General features: G+C 42.7%; 1 protein-coding gene across 3 annotated transcripts in view; it reads left to right on the forward strand.

The window, feature by feature from the left end:
• LOC138624866 (protein kinase C-binding protein NELL1-like) overlaps positions 1-22,898 on the forward strand; it is a 247,844-nt gene that overhangs the window by 26,833 nt on the left and 198,113 nt on the right. For all 3 annotated transcript variants that reach the window (XM_069705430.1, XM_069705431.1, XM_069705429.1), the window contains exon 3: positions 8,524-8,674. In XM_069705430.1, coding sequence (XP_069561531.1) covers positions 8,524-8,674 — 151 coding nt within the window. The remainder of the gene's footprint in view (positions 1-8,523; positions 8,675-22,898) is intronic.

Consider the following 22,898-nt stretch of genomic DNA (forward strand, 5'->3'; position numbering starts at 1 on the left):
TACCCACGTTGTGTTGTTTATTTTTCCGTTTTTGAAATGATTTACATTTTCGGAGATGAATGCAAAGATGAATACCGACAAGATATGAAGAAGATATAAAGGTCTTTTCATTTGTATAATAACTGCCCTGGTTTCATGGCGCTGCTGACCTGAATTCCCCAGAGAGAACTTTTGTATAAGCCAACACCTGAATTCTGCAGTAGTACAAAATAATGTTCGTCTTTCACACCGATCAGCATAAAATACTGACAACTTACAATGCTGAAGCAACAAAAATATAACGGCTGACAAACAACAGGAGTTTTCTGGCAGGACTGACACCAGTTGTTCGGAAATAATGCCCACATAGGGTTTCGTTGGTAATATGAAACCCAAATATTTCATTTATTGGTTCAATACACCAGCTTTTCTGTTTGAGCACACTTTCTTCCTGCTGTTAATTCGCTTCATTGGCTAATCATCGCGGGGTCATTATCAGGATAAATTTCACCGTAGAGTTCCATGATGCTAAAATTAAACCGGCAATCAACAACACGGCCAACTGGTCCAAATAAAGGGACTCGCAACCTGCGAGAATCGACTCTCCAGGCCCACAGCTGGCCTCAGTTCTGCTAATTGGAAATAAATCTCGGCCAAAATTGGCCAAAAAGTCACACCACACCTACGAAAACCAAATCTATCAACTGAAACCGTCTCTAAAGTCAAACTTTAATTCAAAAGCATATTTCGTACGCTGAGCAACACAATGTGCTGTGGATAAGAGAGACGGTACAATTGCAACGCAGCGCAAAAGAGAAATATGCATCAACAGGTATCATTACCGTTAGATAGATATAAACTGTAGATATAGACAGAGAGATACTTTAATCATCCCAACAGGGAAACTTCAAATGTCCAGCAGCTCAGCGCATGGAAATAATAATAATTTTTAATAATCTAATGTTAAAAAATGAATGCAGAATATACAAATGCCAACACACACACACACACACACACCGAGTTGTAAATAGTGAGGTTTGTAACCTTTGAAAAGTGTCCAGTGGGGCATAAATACAATAGGCAGCTTCCTCTGCTTTAGTGTTGACACCAGGGGTAATTAAAAAAAAAGACCACTGCCTCTGGACCTGAGAGTTCTTCCTGGTTTGTGTCTAATTAACATGTCTTTTACGACGTGAGGTGCAAACGTCGAAGATTTGTTTAGTTTCGGTGTGCAGCATTTTGAATTAAATGTGGTTGTTGCCAGTGGCACCGCCATCCGTAATCATGTAAACACCGTGCGTGCATTTTTCTTCAGCGATTTTGTGTGCGTGTTTGTCTTTTGACATTCCTTCTTGGAAAATAGATTTGCGACATCACATTATGCCTTATTTTTTTGTTGTTGCATCCACTCGCCAACGTTATCATGCAAATATGCTAATCAGAGTTTTTACAGTGGCGTCTGTAACGTTCGCGCAAAAGAACACGAATCAATCTTTCACATTCTCTCACTCGCTGGCGTAGTAGACGTACGTGCTGCAGAGATACATAACTGTGATTGGCCCTCGTGCATATCGTTTTCTTTGGCTCTGCCTGTCCCATTTTCCCAGCATGCCATCTTCCTTTACAGATTTTCAAAATATGTAATAAGTACGTAGGTGTAAGGGATTAGTATAATGTTTTTTTTTTCAATAAAACTTTCAGTGTTAGTTCATTTTAATAGACTCAAATTAAAATAGCACCCATAAAATAGGTCGAGACTCAAAACCATAAGTGCACATGGTGGGAACGTGGTATATATACAAATCTCAATCTGTTACGCGTGTGAAGCAACATTAAATTAATATTACAGACCTGAATTGGAACATAAAGACTGATGCTGAAATCCTACCTGACTTCTTGACTATTTTTTTGCACTGATTGCACTGATCACAGCGAAACCAATGGCGCATGTCCACCAAAGTGAATTTAGACATTAACGGGAACCTGCCAGTTCTTGTGTCTACTATTAAATATAACAATTCAGGAGCCAAAGGTTGCTGCGCAGCTCATTTCGGGAGACTCTTGAAAAGACCATTGTGCTAGTCTTGTTCTAAGTAGACTGTGCCTCGAACACCAGGTCTCGCACAACTGTTGCGGACAGCCAGCCGTAGTTGACCACAGATGACCCCGGTCTTCTTGTTCTCGTGATCAGTGTTTCCAGATCTCGACGTTCAGATACTCCAGCACAGAGGCGTCATACACCGGAGCTCCGGTGCCGACATGCTCCACCACTGTTACTCTTCCTCAGCAGCCTGTAGACAGGGCTAATGGGGAACTGAGGCGCAGCACGGCAGAAGCAGGTCTTGACCTTTGCCCTGCTGTGCTGCGCCTTTGCCGACACCGGTCCTTCCATTGTCTGTACATTTTTTGGTCGACTTTCCGTCTTGAAGTACAAAAGAGCGCTGATTATGAACGTAACCCCAGATTCTATGAGTACAAGCGTAGCTTTCATTACGGGGTTTATCTCTCTCGTGCAGTTGTGAAGCAGAATTTAATGCACCAGTAACCTGTAATTAAAGGTTGTGACTGGCTGCTAAGAAAATGTCAACATTTTGTCGCCTTAAGATGTGAGGGCACAACGTCTGTTTCTGCATTATTATTAAAATGAGCGAGGGGAGAAAAAAAAAAAAAAAAAAAAGAAGAAGAGAAGAATCCCACCTACTGGGTTGGTGGGTGGTTTGATGGATGGCTGGAAGGAAATGTGGGTTTTGTCTGCAGCATCTTCCTGGAGGAAGGAAATGACAGATCTGTGATGGTCAGTGAAAAGAAGCTTTTATCTTGCGTGTCACCTGCCAACTAGTTATCACTCCAGCCTTTGTGGGTTTAGTTAATTGGCTGAAACTGATGCCAGAGAACTTTGATGTGTTATTCTTCTCTTCTTGTACCTTTAATGTTGTTCCTCATCGTACCCCCAGTAGACTCCGAGCAGCTGTCAGTGATGGCAAATATGCTGCTGATGGGACTCTAACACGTGACGACTGTTCAACAGAGACAGCCAAACTGGTTTTACAGTGCAACGATGCTCTTTGATCTCATGCCCGAGTATAATGAGTTTGTGTATCTGCATGGAGGTTTGTCTGCAAACTAAACATGTAGCGATTCAGAGGTTTATTCATATTCAGGAATTACAGCTTTGCTACGAGTCTCAGGCCTGGAAAGTCAAGTTTGGAAACGATGATAGTTTTATGTAACTGAAAATTAAATATATTTGGTTAGAACTGATTGTAGCCCCTAATCTTAACCGGTAAACCTCCCACATGCATATTTATGCATCTGTTTGTGACTAAAGCTTTCATTTATCTCTCTAGATAATCTCGGAAAACGCTGTATGTTTGTCCTTCGCGTAGCTCGACAACCGTCCCCCCCCGTCTGCTCCAAACTCAGTGGGTGTGTTCCTCCGAATGAGCAGGAGAGTTAGACGTCGTCTTGCCAGTTGCTGGCCGGCTGGACCCCGGCCTCTCTGGAAACTCTGCCCTGATCTAGTTTGTGCCCTTGGCGAAGACTCGAGCATAGTACAGTAATGTGCTTATCTGGCTGTGACACCGGGACACAGGTTTTCCATATCAGGCCAGACAGAGGTCCACACAGACTCGACCGGCTGTGTCTTTGGTGAGTGAAGTTTCTCTGGACCGCGGCTGAGCTCCTCTTCCTCACTGCCACTTAAAGAGGCCATCTGTAAGACTTAGCCGAGCTGGGGGAGGACCCGCCAGGCTCCTGATAAAAGTGATGAGCTGTAAAATCGAGAGGGGGAGAGGGAGGAAGGGGGGGCAGCTGGCTCCTGCCTGCTACACTGAGTTTCATCTCGTCTGCTGGGAGACGAACCTTCCTGCTCTACCTGTTCCCCGCTGTCACTGTAAATGGGTTTGTTTATGTCTACAAGGCCGTGACAGCCGTACAGTCGAGGCCGTTCGGAACGCGCTGCTTTAGATCCGCCCTCATCATACTATCGATCCATCATTATTAGTGGAATTGTTGGCGTGTACACTGACAGTTTCCGTGGCTTGAGCAATTTGTGTAATTTAGAGATTTTCATTGGCCAATTTACATTTCAAGTTCAGCAGAAAATACAGACAGACTTTTGGTAAACTATCATCTCGGTTGTCTGTCTGTCTGTCTGTCTGTGTGTGTGTGTCTGTGTGTGTGTGTCTGTGTGTGTGTGTGTCTGTCTGTTTGTCTGTGTGTGTGTGTGCGTGTGTGCGTGTGCATGTGCGTGTGTCAAAAGTAATAAAAGTCTGAATACGAGCCCTCTTTTGCAGCATATGTTCGCATTTTGTCTCTCTAGCTCCGATCACAGATATCTAAGTAAACTGACTGCAATTAATCCAAATTATTTTTAAAGAAGACGCCATATTTCACACAGTAAAACAATACAATGGAGGATTATGCAAAGGAAATTGCCATTTGAGAATGTAAACTATAACTTGTAGTATTATATATTTTTTATGTAAATGACATCAAAATCACAAGTCAGGATTTACTTACAAATTGGATCATGGCAGTCTTTAACTGATGTCAAATGTTTGTTCAGTTTAACTGCATGAGTGAAGTCTTAACATGATGTGTGGCGATGTGAGTCGATCTTACACACCACAAAGAATCACAGTTCAAGGAAGCCATAATATCTTTTTCCAGGATGACCAAGTCTCCCTTTCTAAGAAAAAAATACTCTTATCAACTCCATTTGCATTAGATTATTAAACTTGAATCAAAGTAAATGGTCTTGATTTTTTTTTTTTATTTAAAATATCTTCAACCTTTTTATTTTTTAAGTTAAAAAGAAACAATATTTTCTCTGTGGTTGTCACACTTGCATCCCAAACATTAAATAAGAGAAAAGGCAAACTTCTCAAGATTTCGACGACCAGATCGTCCTCCCATGAAAGATCAACATATTGGTTGTATGTTAAAGCAGTTTAACACGACCCATTATTACATTAATTGTGACCTCTAGTGGCCTTAGTAATGATCACATTCATAGCATAACGTACGTAACAAATGTATTTATTTTTACCCAAACCGTGATCATTTCGTAAAGCTAACCAAACCGCGACCGTTTCACAATGGTGACCATCTGTTTTTATTGTTACCATGACGACGCAGATCCGGCACACCTGTCGCTGGTACTGTCCAACGGTCATATGCTTTGGCAAGTGACCTTCTCTTGTTTAGGTACGACAACGTGTTAATCGAATTGAGGCCACTAAAAACGCTCTGGTATCCTTCTGCTTTGTCGTTTTGCTGTGAGGACGTGCTGTTTTCCTGAAATCGGACCTCTCTTGGTCATTTTATGTAATAATTTTCCTCTTTCGGAAGCAAAGTCATGAGTGGGGTGACGTATACTGCTAGAAAACCTTTCAAGAAGAGGTCATCATGGATTCATGACTCTACAAAGAGTCTGACCCACTGGCTGCTTACTCTCACTGTTAGTTTCTTCTAATCACGACGACGTTGCCTAATTTTAACATCCCGTCACGATGTTCAGACGCTAAAGAATCTCTTGTCAAATCTTTTGTCACCTCATTAATTAGCAAAGATGTCAGCAGGCTACCTTTATATTAGAATGACCATTGTCCGAGGCGGTATGTTGTACTTGGGTGTTGGTCAACGCGTCATCTGAACCATGAATCGTCCAGTGATGGAATTGCTTTGAACGGGAATGAGCTCATCGTTGCAGTAATATAAAGCTCAACTCTCATTTGCAGCCAAACTCATTCGCGCAGGAATTTCTCTCTGCTATGGTTTGTTGTCTGCTCCTATTGAGTGGGACTCGACACTGTTGGTATCGATCAAAGCTGTGAAGAGTATGATATTGACTGTATTAAGCACCTATTCATGGAGTGACAGCTGCCTTTTATTTGGGATTGACTCAATGTGGAAGCCAGGTTTGACCCTGAAGTGCAACACACTGCTTCTTTCTACTTTTTTTAATTTTTTTTTTTACTCGTCAGTCAGGTGACAGTAAAAAGACTTGAAATCTAACAGTATTTTCACATCATAGAAAGCAGGCTAGTGTCTCTACAGATTTCAAGGGGGTGATCTAATGACTGACTCTGGTCAGGGAACTAGTGTGTTGGAGTGCCGGGGAGCCCTGGGTAAGTGGCCCTCCATCAACTGGCCTGTGACAGTAGGGAGGCTGAGTGTGAGGGCAGGCAGGCCACTGTCACCCTGGGGAGGTTTAAAAACCCTTTGCCGTGACAACCACAGGCTCCTCTCCACTGGATTGTCCGTCATAAACAACTGGGAGTGTAGAGCCACGGCAGGTTGTTCAGGTCTGTTCTTGATTCAGGTGGCACGGAAACTGCTGGCTCGAGTTTTTCAGGTTTTCTCAAGTACATGCATGTCCACATGCACCAATGCCTAATATGATGTCGGTCCTTCGCATGTCACCCTAAAATGGATACCCGTCACCAGGGTTTTCGAAGCAGGCCCTTTATGTCTGGCGAGTTGTGAGTTGGAGCCACTGTGGGGCAGACTGGGTCTTGTTATATCCAGACAACCCCCTCATGGGGCCGTAATTATTTGGCCCTTGTCAAAGTCAATCAGGTCTTTATACCTGCCCATTTCTCCTGCATCCGACACGCCGGCTACAAAAACCAACTGTTCACTTAGCGACTAATATGTCCCAGACCTTGAAATGTGCCATTGTTATGAGATAATCAACGTTATTTGCTTCATCTGGGAGCGGTCATAATGTTTCGGCTCATCGCTTTCAGGATCTTTATCCTCTTTTAATGTCTGTTCTCATGAAAAAATATACCCCTTTGTATTATTCTCTAGAGTCCCTATATTTGCTGGAATACAGTTTTGGTGGTGGACACAGACCACCAGAAAGGGAAGAAAAAGTCTTAAGGACACGCTTGCACTTCTGTAAGACATTTGGGACGGTGGTGCTTTGAGTTTAATACCAGTCTGGATCAAAGTGATTGACTGACTGACCAAAGGACCAACAGACAAACTGGTAAACAACAGCCATTATATCCAAGCCCCTTGCATGGGTGCTAATAAAAACAATGCAGACAATTAACTCAAAGCACACCATAATTCTTATTCCTCATGAAACTGATGGTTTTAATATGATTTTTCTGTACACTCACAATGAACTGATTTGAAACGTAACACATTGAATTGAAGTAACTGCATTGAGCATTGAGCAGTTTGCCGCCTTCGTTCTTCAAAAGGTCGATGCAGTTATACATTTGACATTTTACTGCATCGCATCTGTTCAAAAACAACAAATCCTGTTGTGCTTAATCTTTTTAAGAGTCAGATGCGAGGAGTGTCTTTGAGCTGTAATCATTTGATAATAACTCACTTTTGATTCTGTACATTTGTGTTTTTTTTTTAAATTTATTGCATGAATGGAAAATACTGTCTTTGTGGAAAGTATGAAATAAGTGCTAAAACTCATCTCAGGCTGGTTTTAGTATAAAATCAATGACACTAGAAGTGGTCAAACAAACACAAACAAACCCCCTTGTCCAAACTACTGCTGCATGTTTTTGTTTTTTTTTTTTTTTTTGTCAAGACAAAAACTTTGCAGCTTGCTTATTTGGCAAAAATGTTCTCCTCTTCTGTTTATATTTCCAACACTTAATTGCTGCTGTGAATGTCATAAAGTTACATATATTCACACTGTCGTTTTGGCTACCGTTCCCATTGGTAATGATAAGGTGCCGATGCTGACCGATTTCATTTGAAATCTGAGAACGTAGCAACATCGATAAAGCAGAGAAACAAACTGCAAGGCCAGCGGTATTCTAAAAAGAAACTGGCAGCAAATGGCATACATTTTGACCCAAATTGTCTGTTGTAACATATCAGGCCGTTCGCCTAAGTTTTTCCCTCGTACATATAGCTACTGGGCTGCGTGCTGGGAGACGTAGGGATTCCACGTGCTGATTGCATCGACAGTGCTGACTTGCTGTCCTGCGCCAGAGGTGTGCGGAGTCTTGCCTTCGTTGGCGTAAATGGACTCCGTGTTGTTTATCCACAGGCAGAAAATAAGTAGGCTTCCAGAAAGAGAAGATTGTTTGTCGTATGAAGGGATTTCCACGCGCGCACGTCCAGAAAAAAAGTAGCTTAGCTTGCTTGGGAGATGCATGCAAGCCACTTTTTTTTCATTTTTTTTTTTTTTTCATTTGTTTAGTTTTTACAGATTTTGCTATGTTTTTTTCTATCCTCAAGAGAACATAACGTTATTTTTTCATGTAAACAACCGCATACATCTTTGCAGAGTTGATTTATAAAGCCTGCTGGCATCAACAGATCATTTTTTTTTTTTTTTTCAAACTCAGGCTGCCAGATTGAAGTGCCAGGACTGTTTGATGAGATATATTTTCAAAGTGTAAAGGTGTTACCTTGTGTTTCGGTATGTGCGATTAGCACACTTAATATGTTGCTCGTGCTTTTTGGCAAGTGCACACGGAGGGCGTCGACAGCACATTGCCTGTGAAAAGAGTTTACACAAGATCATGATTTTCTTTCCATTTGATTTTATTCCTTCAGATGTTGGGAGAGCAGTTCATGCCCCGGCACACATCACAGAAAAAGTGGTGCAGCTGTTCAGGAGTAAAAGTGAGTTTACCTTCTTGGCCTCCATCCAGCAGAAGTCCTCCACGTCAGGAGTCATATTCTCCATCCACGAGTCAGAACACAGGTAATCCATCTGTAATCCTCTTCATTTTGGCCCGCAGCTCCTTTTCTGCACAACCCTTCTTCCGCGGATTACTTGAGCGCTCACATTTTAAATTAAACCCAGATAGGAATTTTCATCTTACTCTCAGCTGGTTGCAGATGGCTGTTGATGAAGTGAACTAAAGTAAAGAGCAGTGTGCAATTACTCTGCTGCCACTCTTAAGTCAGAGGGTAATGGGAGAGCCCGTTGTTTGGGTGAAATAATGCAGCGTTTTCACCTGTATGCTCAGGGCACGGAGATAACTTTCCGTCTTTTGTGTGTGTTAGATGAGCGTGAAGCACTAAGCAATACCAAGCATGCCGATGACGTTAACTCCTAACGTAGAATGTCAGGCTTACGCAATGGGTACGCGTATTTTTTTTTTTTTTTTTTTTTTGCTGTGTAGAATATTAGCAGTCTCCTATTGGCTGTTTCGAGGAGTCTTATTGAATTTGTGGCAGAGGACTGAGTGCTGCTGCAGAAATTGATGTCTGTAAGACATCAGCGAGTGGCACCAGTGAGCTCACCCCCTCAAGGCCCCCTGAGAAAATCTACTACAGTGAATTGTTTTTAAAGAGTAGGCAACATTGATTTTCCTGCTGTCCTCTGAAGGTAAAAGCCTTCAGTTCTGTAAGACGTGCATCAAAGTGAGCATGTGAGGGAGTGGGCGTATGTTGGGTTAGAGTCAAGACAAAATCATATACAGTGAGAGAGTGAAGTAGAAGGTCTCTCAGCTGATGGAGAGAGCTGTGCAGGGAAAGCTGATCTGCAGTTACTTCAGACCGAAAATGATCCGCAGGTTTGATAAGATTTGCTTGATGTTACCACGTGATTCCGTTTTTATTTGACTGTATAGAACTTGTCTTAAACTACCAAAGACGAAAGAAAGGTTTAGTTCTACCGTGACTGGTTACAACGTTAAAGTGCTGTTTACATGTTAACCCATGATTAATAATAAGCTAATGTCTTTTCTATATAATTTCAGAAATCTCTGTGTGTCTGTATGTTTGTCCTTCGCGTAGCTCGACAACCGTTCACCCCATCTGCTTTAAACTCAGTGGGTGTGTTGCTGGGGACCCAAGGTTGCGCACTGGAGAGTTTGGTGCGATTTGGACATGCGGCACGTTTCATATTAATACATTTGAATAAAAAGGCGAGAGCTAAACAACCGCATACCTTGGCAGCATCGGCCCGCTTACCTGGCTACCTGCTGTGTCCGGCCGTGTAGGCGGAGTCCCCCGTCCTGCTGCAGCAGGTTCGCAGAGCCTCGAAGCAGACAAAGTCTAGTGTCTCTTTACTCAGTTCTGCAGCAAACTGTTCTCAAGAAACAGGATTTGCCCTGCTATTAAAACACTGAAGAGCAGCGCCCAATTGGTTTCATTTTCGCAAAACCCAAAAGCCGGGCTATCATACTCCCAAAGAGGCTATTTTCAATGGGCACTCCACTATTTCTAATGATGACAAAGACAAAATGAGCACTTTAACTGTGAGCACTGTGTTTTTGTATATTTTGCTGATGATGTGTGCTTTTACTTCAGTTATTGAATGCCGAATTGTTACTTGTATAACTGTTTTCTTTGTGGTGTTCTTTGAGTTTGAGTCACAGCGTAAACCTTTTTTCTCTGCTGGTGTGCGCTCATATTTCTTCAAGCATCTCGTGTATGATCCTCCGTTGAAGTGAAATGTGTTGCCCCCCCCTGCGGTGCTTTTAAGGTCAGCCTGAGAGTTGCATTTCTGTCCCCTTTCTCACTCTCGACCTCTCCGTCAGTCTCTCTCCCTTTTCCTCTCACATTACCTGCAGGCATAATTGTTGCACAGTGGGTTGGCCAAACAACAGCGAGGCAAGGCTAAACGGGCCCAGTTGGCTGTACCGCCCTCCTCCTTCAGGCACAATGACACGCACCACCCAACACATGTAGCTCGGACGAGTGCTCGGACTAAGCAAATGTCAGATCAAAGGCACTCAGCTGCACTCAAACACACCCGGTTGTCAGATATGCAGATTCCTATGCCACTTATGCCATGCATATTGTTCCGAAATAGGCGTTTGGGGGATCAGCCCCTATTAAAATGAATATCCCTACCTTTGTTTACATTAAGACATAGCTCTGGATATTATTATATAATTTAGCCAAGTCTTTTAACCAAAACGCCAAAATACATAATTTGTCGTTGGCTTCCAATATCACAGGGCTGTATTTTGAACCAGAACCTCTATAGGTAAATTGATAATGTTCAAACAATTTTCAAACAATATGCAATGTTTCCCACACATAGACTTACATGGGCGGGCCGCCCACGTATATTTAGCGTTATTTATTTATTCGTTTTTTTTTCATCTGTCCGAGAAAATGACCCTCCTAACGCGATCGACTAACGAGTGGACAATCTCAACCTCATTCTCCTCCACCTGTGTCCGTTAAGCACCGTGCTGCACTGACGCGCAGAGATCAGAGGACTTAAACTTGTGCGTTTTGCAACGCGCCTGCAAAACGCAGCAGAGAATCTCACACTGAGCTGGAAAGAATCAGGTGCTCATGAATTAGGTAAATAACATAAATACAATATTTTAATACTGTATTTACTAAATTAAAAGCCCTCCAGTTTCACACAGGGTCCAGGTGTAAAGAAATCCATAAAGAAAAAAAGCACGCACACACTGTTGAGTTTAAACTGTTGTGATAAAAAAAAAAAAAAATGTGCGTGTTCAGTGTCAGTTTGTTATTGTTTACGACAAAAGAAGTTTATAAAGCTGGTTTGGGTGGAGCTCAGCTATGTTAATTTTTTTTTTTAATTAAACGAGTAGCTCTCCGACACTTTAATTTTGTCAAAGTAGCGTCGAGGAAAAAAACGTTGGCGACCTCTGATCCAGAGTGATGATGAAACCTCCAGTTAGTTATTTGACTTTCAAGACCTGTCATATTCCTTCAAATATTGCGTATTGTCAGGTACTATAAAAGAGATATTCAGATGCATATCAAGCCGAGCCGCAGCAGGCCAAAGTTATTGTAAGGTGAGCTGTTGAGTGAGTCGGAATGCCACATTGCGGGTGTAATTAAATTTGTCGAGATGGACTGAGCCTTGGCTGGCTTGGTGCAGACCTGTGCTCCATTGTGACCAAGGATTTGTTCTGAACCTCTGAATCCTCTCTGAAGTGCCTATTAAGAGCCCTCCTCCGATGCCCGTCCTTTCCCATAACAACACAGGCCTCCAATCCAGCCTGCTAACAGACAGCTACTGTAGCTACTTGGCCAAATCCAATCATGCATTCCTGCTCCGTCCCTTCTCCACGTCTTCATCTTTCTCTCGACACAATCAAACCGTCCTCTCTCCCCTCCCACCCACTCTGCCAAGTCCGCTCTCCCCATATGATAATATCCTCCTCTCATCCTCCGCTCTCCTCATCCTCAAAGCGCAAACGCTTTTTTGAATGCAAGCATTTCTCGGTACCCACAGCAAAAGCAGAAAAAAAAGCTTTTTAATTTTTTTTTTTTTTTTTTTTTTTGCTTCTTGTGCCCGGCGCTGGGGAATGAGGAGGAAGGTTTATTGCTGCTCCACTCGGCTGAATAGAACAAAAGGAGCCTATTTCTGCCAAGACAGCAGTTTCCTCGGTCCCGGTATCGCTCTCATTGTCAGCAAGTGGCAGTGGCGCTGTGATGAACTAACTCAAAGCTCCGGTCTCTCCACTGGCTCTTCCCACCTGAGCACTCAAACACCAAAGATGCTCAGCTGGCTCCTCCAGCTGCTCTGTTCATCTGCCTGCCCTTTGTCACTCCACAGGTCTGTCTCTCCCTCTGTGCCTCAGTTCACAGGCACTTACAAGTTCCTCTTAAGGAAACATGCTGAGGAGAAGAGGAATTTGTTAAACTGGAGTTTGCGGTAAAAGTTTGTAAATGTTGCTGCATTAGGAAGTTCGATGCAGTAAATATCTGGCCCAGTGCAGACTTATCGTATATCTGCAGTAAGTTATGCGTGAGAGAAAGACATTAATTAATTAATCAGTCAGTAACTTTTACAGCCCAAACTGTCCTTTCTGAATACTTTTAAATCCTCTGCTCACGCTTTGTTTGGAATGTACTTCGTTTGTATGTTCTGTTGCTTTGCAAAGTGTTTGCTAAATGAACACAACCCTGATCCAGGACCTTCAGAAACCCTGAACATTTCAGTCAGCCTTCATACGAGGCCCAGGTGTAAAGTAGGAAAACTAAGACCTACCAACCATGACTTAAAGACAGGTCGTATCGACTTCTACAGATGGAAATCATGTTTTTGTTTGCACCCACCTGAAATTGATTTTGTTTTTTCCCACCTGATGAATTTCTAAAGATAACTTTCCTTCTGGTGAAGTTCTTTTCAACATTCTTCCAATATTAAATTCGTATTTATTATTCGTTGAACCAGTAAGTAGCTTTTGCAAAATCTGTGGTCCGTTAAACAAAAGCTGACCGCTTGGAATTCCTAAATCTATCCTGGAAAGTGAGATGTTGCAATATACCAGTCTCCTCTTGGGTCACATCAGTTTTTGTTAAAAGAGACCTTGTCAATCTGATAAATTAACACACAGCATTTGGTTCTACTATATACGCTAAATACGGCGGCATGCTGTTGCCTCAAAGCAAGAAGGTTCGGGGTTCGAGCCTCGGATGGGGGTGGTTCGAACCCTAACGGGGGCGAGGGCCTTTCCGTGTGGAGTTTTGTGCTTCGGTTCTCCCGGGTACTCAACAAAACATGCATGATCGGTAAATTGGTGATTCTAAATTGTGTGAATGCGAGCGTGCATGTCCGTTTCTGTCTTTTTTTCTGTGATGGACTGGCGTCTGGTCCAGGGTGTACCACGCCTTCGCCCAAAGTCAGCTGGGATAGACTCCAACTCCCCCGTGACCCTGTTCAGAATAAAGCAGCTATAGATAATGGATAGATGGATATAGTTTGAATAATAAGGTGAGTTGACATTTTGCCGAACAGTACTGTGACTTCCAGAATTGCAACTGACGATTTGATTTGTTTATCAGTCATTGGCAGATGATCCCAAATTTCTCGACGAAAAGAAACCGTTTGGAAGCTGTGCTGTGCTGCCGTGGGTACTTAATCGCTGCCTTCTCTGCCTGGATTTGATTATTTTATGCAAAGACTTCATCTTAAGAATTTCTCCAAATTTTGTTTTGCCATCAGACAGGATTTGTGTCATCTGTGGAGTAACGCTGTTACCTCTGACAGATAGCAGGCTGCACACTGCACTCCCGGGATTATTCCTGGATTACTCCGAGGAGTGCACTCGCTGCCGGTGTTTGCTCTCAGGATGATGATGCAATACAGTACAATTATTGTCTTGCATTGATTCCTTTGGCTCTCTTTTCAATTCTTTAGGCTGATCAAAAAGCCGAATTTTGCACTTATTGCACAGAAATACACTCTTTCTTGTGCAAATTATGTTCGTTAATAAGCATTCTTGCTTGCAAACCATCCTGCTAAATGTGTTTCGTGCCTATTAATAGGAATGACAACAGGATTGGAGACAGAATTTCTGACTTGATAGCAAGTGGTTTTCTACTGGAAGTTAAAGCTGAATTTACTTTTGGCCCGAAGAGCAACATAAAAAGATGACAAACCCACAGCTGCCTCTAATTAACACCGGGAAGAGCTGCTATGTCTAGAATGCTCAGAAATAGTTCCACATCTAGCAGACACAATATCAACTCTGCTTTTTCTCTGGTTTGGTTTCCACCAACTCCTGATGCTCTTATGGGTGCCATGGATTTAAGAGCTTTATAAAAAAAAAAAAAAAAAAGGAAGCCAAATGTCAATAACTGTTCCACGAGAATAACACTTTAGGGTTAGGTTAGGTTAGGTAGTTACTTTATTAATCCCCGAGGGGAATTTTTTTTTCGCTACAGCAGCATGCAGGAAGCAATAGATAAACTTACTTTGAAGAAAAACAGGAAGATGAAGCTCAACCGGCCGCCCTGAATCATCGAGACGATGCAATTTGCAGACAGAACATTAAGGCGTCCAAAGTGGGCCAAATATCAAAGGCTCTTATAAACTCAAGATAGTTTTGACAACAACATTTGCTCTGTCAGTTGCTGTCCCCATTTCTGCCAGGTTGCCTTTGAAAAGAAAACACGTGCGTTGCGCGGTGTCGCTCTGTGTCTGCCGAAGCCTGCTGGGAAGCAAGCTCGAAGAGCAGCAAGCCCACAGGAGAAGACATTTACACGCACAGCAGCCGCTCTGCTGGCTTACCGGCAACACAAAAGGCTTTCGTAGACTCACCCTGCCTCATACTTCCCCCAGACCTCCTCTCTGTGTTTGTTGTTAGCTTGAATGGCAGGATGCCCCTACCACCCCTGAGAGCATTCAGATCTCCACCACCTGTCCGACGGTTCTCAGACCCCGGGGACCTTCTCTAGCTTTTTGGCTGCCCTCCTTCTCGCGAGGGGAAAAAGCAGACTCGAAACAGTCTGGAGGAAAAACATCAGAATCCCCTGGAATGTCCTTTAACATTGGGGTGGCTAATACCACTAACTGTCTTTGGATTGAAGAGATAGTTTGCAATAGGTAGCTACGTTTTTAGTAGATAGGTTTGAGGTGTACTTTTCTCTATATTTCTCTTTCAATTTAAGTCAATTTAACAGTTTTTGGATGTTTAGAAACTACCTGAAGTTGTCATTTTGTGTCCTGTCTTAAATTAATAGCTCTGTTCGAAAGAAATGACATTTTTGAAACCATTTCAAATTTTTACTCTCAGACCATGGCAAAGAACTGCTTAGAGGAAGAAAAAAAAAGAAAAGAAAACACAACTAGATGTTTTGGATGGGACACAATAATATATCAAATCTATTAGTATATTCGACTATCGTTCTCCCTTATTTCCCGTGTTTTTACTGGCGTCTGGTTGTAATGCGTTACTCCTATCAGTAGGTGGTGGAAATGTGCCTAAAAGCTGTTTGCTAGCCGCCATAGAAGGAGGTACCAGGTTTAAACTGAGATTTAGACGTCACGATGCGAACAGCAGAAACGTGAGGACAACCGCTGCCGTCAAACATTTTCTGATTGGAACTCCCTCAAAAAAATAGATGAGGATGATGTAAAGTTAGCATACAAGTCTTCCACAGCGAAGCACCGACATTAGAGTGAAGTACCGAGTAGCCGGTCCATCCACTGATCAATAATCAATCGTTAAATGAAGTGAGTTTGATGTTGGACGTGCAGAGCAAACAAATCGCTCTCCTGTCAAAGATGGAACTAAAGACATGATCCTCATCAGTTCTGTCCAACGTGCCGGTTTTAGAAGTTGGATGGCATTTGATGAGCCTGAGTTAGAGTCCCTCCATTGTCTGTGTGTGTGTGTGTGTGTGTGTGTGTGTGTGTGTGTGTGTGTGTGTGTGTGTGTGTGTGTGTGTGTGTGTGTGTGTGTGTGTGTGTGTGTGTGTGTGTGTGTGTGTGTGTGTGTGTGTGTGTGGCACAGACTGTGTATAGAGGTGTTTATAAATGATACGCGGTCTGAGGCTGTTTCGGGGGGGAAGAGTGATTTTTGCTTTGAAATTCCCATCCCTACCAAATATTGCTTTTGCATTTTCCTGTCAGTTCCACTGCCTGTGTGTGGAAAGAGGAAAGGACCTCACAGTTCCAATGTTTGCTCTCGTTTACTTTTTCAACATTGAGCAGATCCCCTGTTAATCAGTGTTGCGTATAGAGCAATCGTACAGCAGCAACACAGCATGATTTGTTCAGCAGAGGCTTAGAGACTAATTCCAAAGTTTTCCCGAGAGAGTTTTGGGGTTTTCCCCTCTTTCCTCTGGTAGTTTTCGTGGGACATGTCGTGGACTCATTGTGTTTACTGCTTAAAAAAAAAAAATCATGTCGTGTCCAGAGAATATCAAGTTGGCTAGTTAACTGACTTTACAACATCAGTCATAAAATGCAGAGCCACGTCCTGGATTTTTGATGCACGCCTGTAAATGTGTTTTATCTGCTCCTCTGTGCCCTGTACACCACTGACTTCACCTTCTCTGGACACCATCATCCCTCATCACCACCAACCTGAGGTGGTCTGCCTCGCACAGTGCTCGGCCACTAATCACGTACGTCATACTGAACGCACTCCGGCTATAAAAAATATGAATTGACCCCCCCCCCCCGCACATCACATCACATCACATCACATCGATCTATCTACGTCGCGCTGTGCTCGGTGGTGAAAGCTGCCGTCACCCTCCGAAGCAACGAGAGAATCCGTTCAAATACCAGAAACTTCTGTCGAGGATGGCCTTCCTGTGACAACTCAAGCACAATGCCTCACTAACTAATCCCGCTCACATTTTCCAGGTCAGTAAGCGAAGGCACCGGTGTGTTTTTTTTGTTTTGCCACGGGGTCTGGTTTACCTCCCCCACCCCACTCCATCCTCTTTTTCCACGGACAAGCTCCAGAGTGCTGACCTCCCTATTGAGCAGATAATTGGCTGTCATCTGTCCTCCATGAAATAGCCGCATGACACTGGAGGTGAAGAAAAAGGACAGCATGATATACAGCCATGCCAGCACTCTCGGGCAGCCATTCATTTCCAAAACTTTTCTCTTACAGATGAAGCCACTGCATTTTGATTAAGACCACTTGTCACCCTCCCTCCCCCTCACCCCCCAGCAGCTTCTTCCCCGAGCTGTCACAGCACTTCTGAGACCCTTCTACAGCCCACAACCTCCATCTCAGGAGACCCCGGGGCCCGCAACCCCTGCCACCGTGGCTGTTTATCACGCAGCAGTTTGGGCTTCGCCATCTCTTCCAGTCTCAGCGTGATGATGCTGTGAAGAAATTGGGTAGAGGAATTTGCATGAGCACGCGGCATTATGCCCCGCATTATGAACGCCGTTAAGTCATCGCAGGTCACCTTGAATATTCATCCGTTGATTGGACGGCACCTTCAGTTTACTGGAATGGTTGGACATTTTTGGACCCCCATACATATTGATGAGAAATGTCCTAACCATTATTCAGTTCAAACTTTTTGTCAGAAAAAAAAAAAATCCACCATGTTGCTTTTGTAAAACTTAATACATAAACAGTTTGCCTGTTTGTAACAGCTGAAACCAGCAACTTCATGGAGTCAACCAAGACATACAGTAGTTTGGCGTAAAAGCAAACCCCATTATTTCTTTTCACTCTGGTATGTGCATGGATTAAAGAAATTAGATTTAGAATTAGATCTCCACCGTTAATGCTCTAACAGTGGAGAATTTAAACGATGCGTTTACCACGATTAACCTATAGATCAAGTACCATTCAGTCACAATGCAGGCTGTGCTGCCTTGAAGGGACATGATGAATTCACACACAAGGTATATTTTTAGAGCAGCGTACATATAGTTTGCCCACTACTTTATATGTACCGTGCAGGATGTCAGGTCACCTTACAGTTTCCTTGTACCATTTGTCAGTGTGCAGAATTTTTGCTTTAAGTAGTGTGTCTCTGCACACTCCCTCCAAGACCAAGTCCTTCAGTTCAGAGTCAGAGGTGGAAGATACATTCACTTAAAGTAATTTTTGAAGTTTGCAGTGTTGGAATAGTTTTAATCCATCATTCTTTATTTCACGGGTCCGACTAGCCTTGAGAGAAAAATCCCTTTTACTCTGCTACATTTTGACAGCTTCTTGTAGGCTCCTATTTGTTATATCATGCCTCCGTGCACATTCCGCTAAGCAGGTGGTCGGCTGGTGCTCTGTATTCGTGTCGCAGCTACATCCCCTCATGACTCCATTCACAGCAGGACAATGGCTGAAGCTGCAGTGGGAGGTTCAGATGACCCTGTTTTCTTTTTTACCACTGTTAGAGTTTGGCATTCATATACAGCGCGGGCAGCTCGCATTAACAGCTCGGAGTGCAGCAAGAGAACGAGTAAACACGGGTCTGAGGTCAGCGCATAAGAGAGCAGCGCTGACACCGACTGACAGAGCAAAGTGGATCGGTAGTGTTGATGCTAATGAGTTTAGTATAGCGCGCTTCAAAACTACTGCTGCTGCTGTAAAGCGTAAAGAAAGGCAAACACATGTATTTAACAGACAATTAAAAATGTAACATCAACATTATCGATGAGCCTAAATGAGACACCTGATGTTTGAAAATATTTTTTTTTCCAATTGACACTATATAGTTATTTCACAAAGAAACGACAACAAGTCTCATCTGCCAATTATGCAGTTCTAAATGTGTGTCAAACTTTTGTGGATTATATAGTTTTATGAGTTGCTGTGCTGTCGGTATAGGTCTGTTTTCAGACAGATTTGGTCACTTCAATCTTACTGAACATATGGGGTTGGTATCAAAGTTTAAGGACAGACCTGGGGGTCACAATAAATGTGCCTTTCTGGCCTGCTAGTAGGTGCAGTTTGCCCAGTTTGAACATAGGATCAATGACATAAAGCAACCCGGTATCACAGCAAAGCGTGAAATACACATGCCTGTCCACTACAGCAAAATGTGAGATAATCACACTTTGGGCTGTCTAGGTGTTAAAGTTACACGTTTTGTAAGCGTGAAACTTACACGCACGTAATTGTCATCTGACGTGGGATCATGTGACTAAGGTCCAGCAACAAAGCTTTTGAGACCAAGTACAAAGGACATTTTTTGGCAGTCTTAGTATTAGGAGGGGCTGGATGATGAGTTTCAAAATGTAGGAGGTGTCAACATTTTTCTTGAGTTGTTTTTTGTTTCCTAACCCCAACCATGTTCTTATTTAGAAACCCCAGCCACATGTTTTTGCAAAAAATATATGTTTTCCTTTAAATCAAATGGCTCAAAGCATGCAGCAGGTTTAATTTTCGTCCACTACAGGAAAGCGGGACACTTTCACGCCTAGACAGAGCCAAGCGTAGTCGTCTCACATTTTGCTATTGTGGACGGGCGTGTCTATTTCACGTTTTACCGGGTTGTGTATATACGGGTGATAAAAGCCTCCTTAAAATGTAGAAGGCCCCTACTAGCTTATATATTTGAGGCAGATATGTGAGGATAACTGCTTATTTAATAGTCTGACAGAAGTCAAATTGCAGTATAGTCTCATTATGATGTCATCTGTCATCAACTGGAATCTCCTATAGGTGTGATAAACCCACTGTACATGACCAGACATATAAAGTTACTACTGACGAACACTTTGAAGTGTCTATCAGCTAAGGAGAAAGATAATTACTGAACCTCAGGTGTTGGTGGAGACAAAAAACAGACCAAAAAGGAGAGTAAATATTGGAATATTTATCAGCTGACTCGAAACATGACTCCAAATGGATGTAAATTAAGCTCTGAATCTCCTGCATTTGTGAACATGTGACTGCTAACTGGTTCACCCCATCAATCTAAGAGATGATAACAAAGAAGCCTTTTCTTTTGCTTGGCAACTGTGGTAGCGATGTCCCAGTTCAGGGCCTTTTTTCCTCTGAAGCCTTTTTACATCATAATGGAACAACAGGGCCTCCTACTTTTGAAAAGATGCACCGAATGCGGGTGGAAGAGCAGCAAACTTTTGTAATAATTTTGAGGACACAAGCAGTGTTTCCCAGGCAGCCAGCCATATTCCATTCAATATTTTAATCTATTGCTGGCATTGTTTAACAGAGTGTTTAGGGGATCCAGATCAACTGTACCTTGTACCTACAACACCAAATTTTGCTGAGATCTCACTCATGCACATCTTTTCAAGTTGTGTTAAGAAAACAAGGGCTTACACAGTGATGTAGTTTTGCTAGCCTGGTAGAAGCTAGCAAAGTGGTAGAGGAAGACATTTCTCCCTCTATCACTGCCAGACATGTTTTGTTTTGTTTTGTTTTGTTTTGCTTTGTTTGATATGCAAACATGAATTTTTTTTCCGTGTATGCTCGCATTAGGAGTCTGTTAGATCAGCTCAGTTGCCATTAGGAAAAAAAAAAGCGGCTATGTACAGTGCTTTTCTTTTTGAAAGGATCAGCAATGAAAAAGAAAGCCTTTAAATGGTGATAAGTCTCATTTAAAAAATGTTTTTGGTACAGAAGCACCAAAACAGATATGTCATTTTTAGAGTCTGTCAGGCTCCGCTATTCATAACAAACGGACTGCCTGCCAATAGATTATTCCCCTTCATTAAATATGTTGTAATGCGGTCATACAATAGCTACCACTAAATACTTCATAAAATAAACGCTTGCTGTGAAGTGGAGTTAATGCCTTTGATGATTATTTCAGGAGTCAAATCAGGATAGCAGTGCTTCTGCTCATTCAGTGATTTCAGGGCTCTCGAAAGCCCCGGGGACGCTTCCATCAGTGGGAGAGGCAAAGCTGGAGAGTTCTCGTTCTCGCTCTACACCTCGTTCGATGCAAATGATTCTTCTCCGGCTGACAAGTATCAACGGCTCGGTCTCCTGCAGCATGATAGAGACGGGCTGTCAGGTCGGTGCCGAGCGCCGGCACAGAGTGATGTATTCATTTAATCTCGGAAGGATGACAAGCTGTACAAAGGCAGCCGAACTGGTCGTCCATACCCATACCCACACCGGCTCTACTTCTCTCTCTCTCACACACACACACACACACACACACACACACACACACACACACACACACACACACACACACACACACACACACACACACACACACACACACACACACACACACACACACACGTCTAAGCAACTACTCGATGCGTGCAAATGCAATTTAATCTTGTAGAAAAAAACATTTCCCTGAGATGCTTGTTAATTTACTGTGTGATAATTGTTTTAGTGAGAACACAGCCTGCTGTGTGGGGGGTTGATGGCCCTTCATTATCTCTGTGGAAATGTTTGAGCTGAGCTGAACCCTACAAGACACCAGCTACTGATCACCGCCCCCTCCTTTCATTTAGTTTGTCTTTTCTTTTCTTCATTGCAATGATTAATTGGCTCATCTTCAGTCTTAGTATGCAAGAATACAACACTGGTTCATATTTTTTGTATTGAGTTGTATCAACAGGCACTGAGGTAACATTTAGTCATCCCGCAACTGAAGGTACTATATTTGTTTATGACAGTGTCTTTCAAAGGGTAAGAAATACCAGTGGTGATCAAAAAGTTTTGAGACTCCTCCTGTTTTATGGGAACAAGCACGAAGCAGGTAGAAAGCTAAAAGTTGGAAAGTTACATGCGTTTTTGTGACCACTGGTGCAGGAGCATCTGCGATTTCGCCATGGACCTGAAACGTGAGCAGAAAGCACACATCAGATTTTGTGTCAAATTTTGCGGGACCAGAGGGAAGTCACAGGAAGCCAACTCCGGTGAGTAGGGGTGCTTTCAACGTGTGGCCAGCGGGTGCCTTGTCATGCTGGAGAATTAAAATGCCATCTCGCAACAGTTCAGGTGGTTTTTGAATCGAAAAACTTTCTACAGACGCCTCAGAAGATCACGGATGAACTCGGTGTCGACAGTCTGACCCTTGGGGGGATGACGACTTGGTGCACAACCTTCTGAATGTCAAAGAAAACCATCTCGAAGAATTTTTTATCTTAGACACCTTCGGTCTTGAATATTGAAGTTCAGCCACTCTTGTCTTACTCAAAACACCTCGCTCGGGTCGTTGCTTCATTGCCGTAGATTTTCTGAAGCATTTCAAGGTTGTTTTTGACTGATTAAGTTTGACACAAAATTCGATGTGCGCTTCCTCCACAAGTCCAACGTGACATCGCAGGTCAGTGGTCTCAATCACACAGGTACCTCAGTAGCTGATGCTGATCAAGGGATGTAACTTGGAATACTTAGTGAAGTTATAGTTTCCACCTGCTCCGTGCATGTCACATTGTTGCACCAAGAGCAGCAATCTCTGAACTTTTTTTTATTGCCAGCCTTGTTTCTACATTTGAAAAATTATATTTCACATGCAAAATTAAATATTTAACTACTGAGATGTCCAAAGACCGTATGTACCCGTTTTCATGTGTTACTTTACCTTTTACATTTCAAATATCGGAAAGTCATGTGTGCCTTTATCGTGTGGAGTTTTCACGTGTATTCGAGTTCCATTTTACGTTAAATGTGTTTCACAATCACCATGCAGTTTTTTCTCAAGGAAATTTAAAAATGTATTTGTAAACATTCAGATAATTCCGATTTGTAATTTTAATTATGAAAAAAATCAGTTTCAGGTTGGGACGCGAAACACAAGTTCAGACAAAATTTAAACAAATCTCCAGGCTAGCAAAACGT

The sequence above is a fragment of the Brachyistius frenatus genome, unplaced genomic scaffold, assembly GCF_029030835.1.
Source record: "Brachyistius frenatus isolate BFR_SWC_R1_liver_20210118 unplaced genomic scaffold, ASM2903083v1 Contig_56, whole genome shotgun sequence".
NCBI lineage: Eukaryota > Metazoa > Chordata > Actinopteri > Embiotocidae > Brachyistius > Brachyistius frenatus.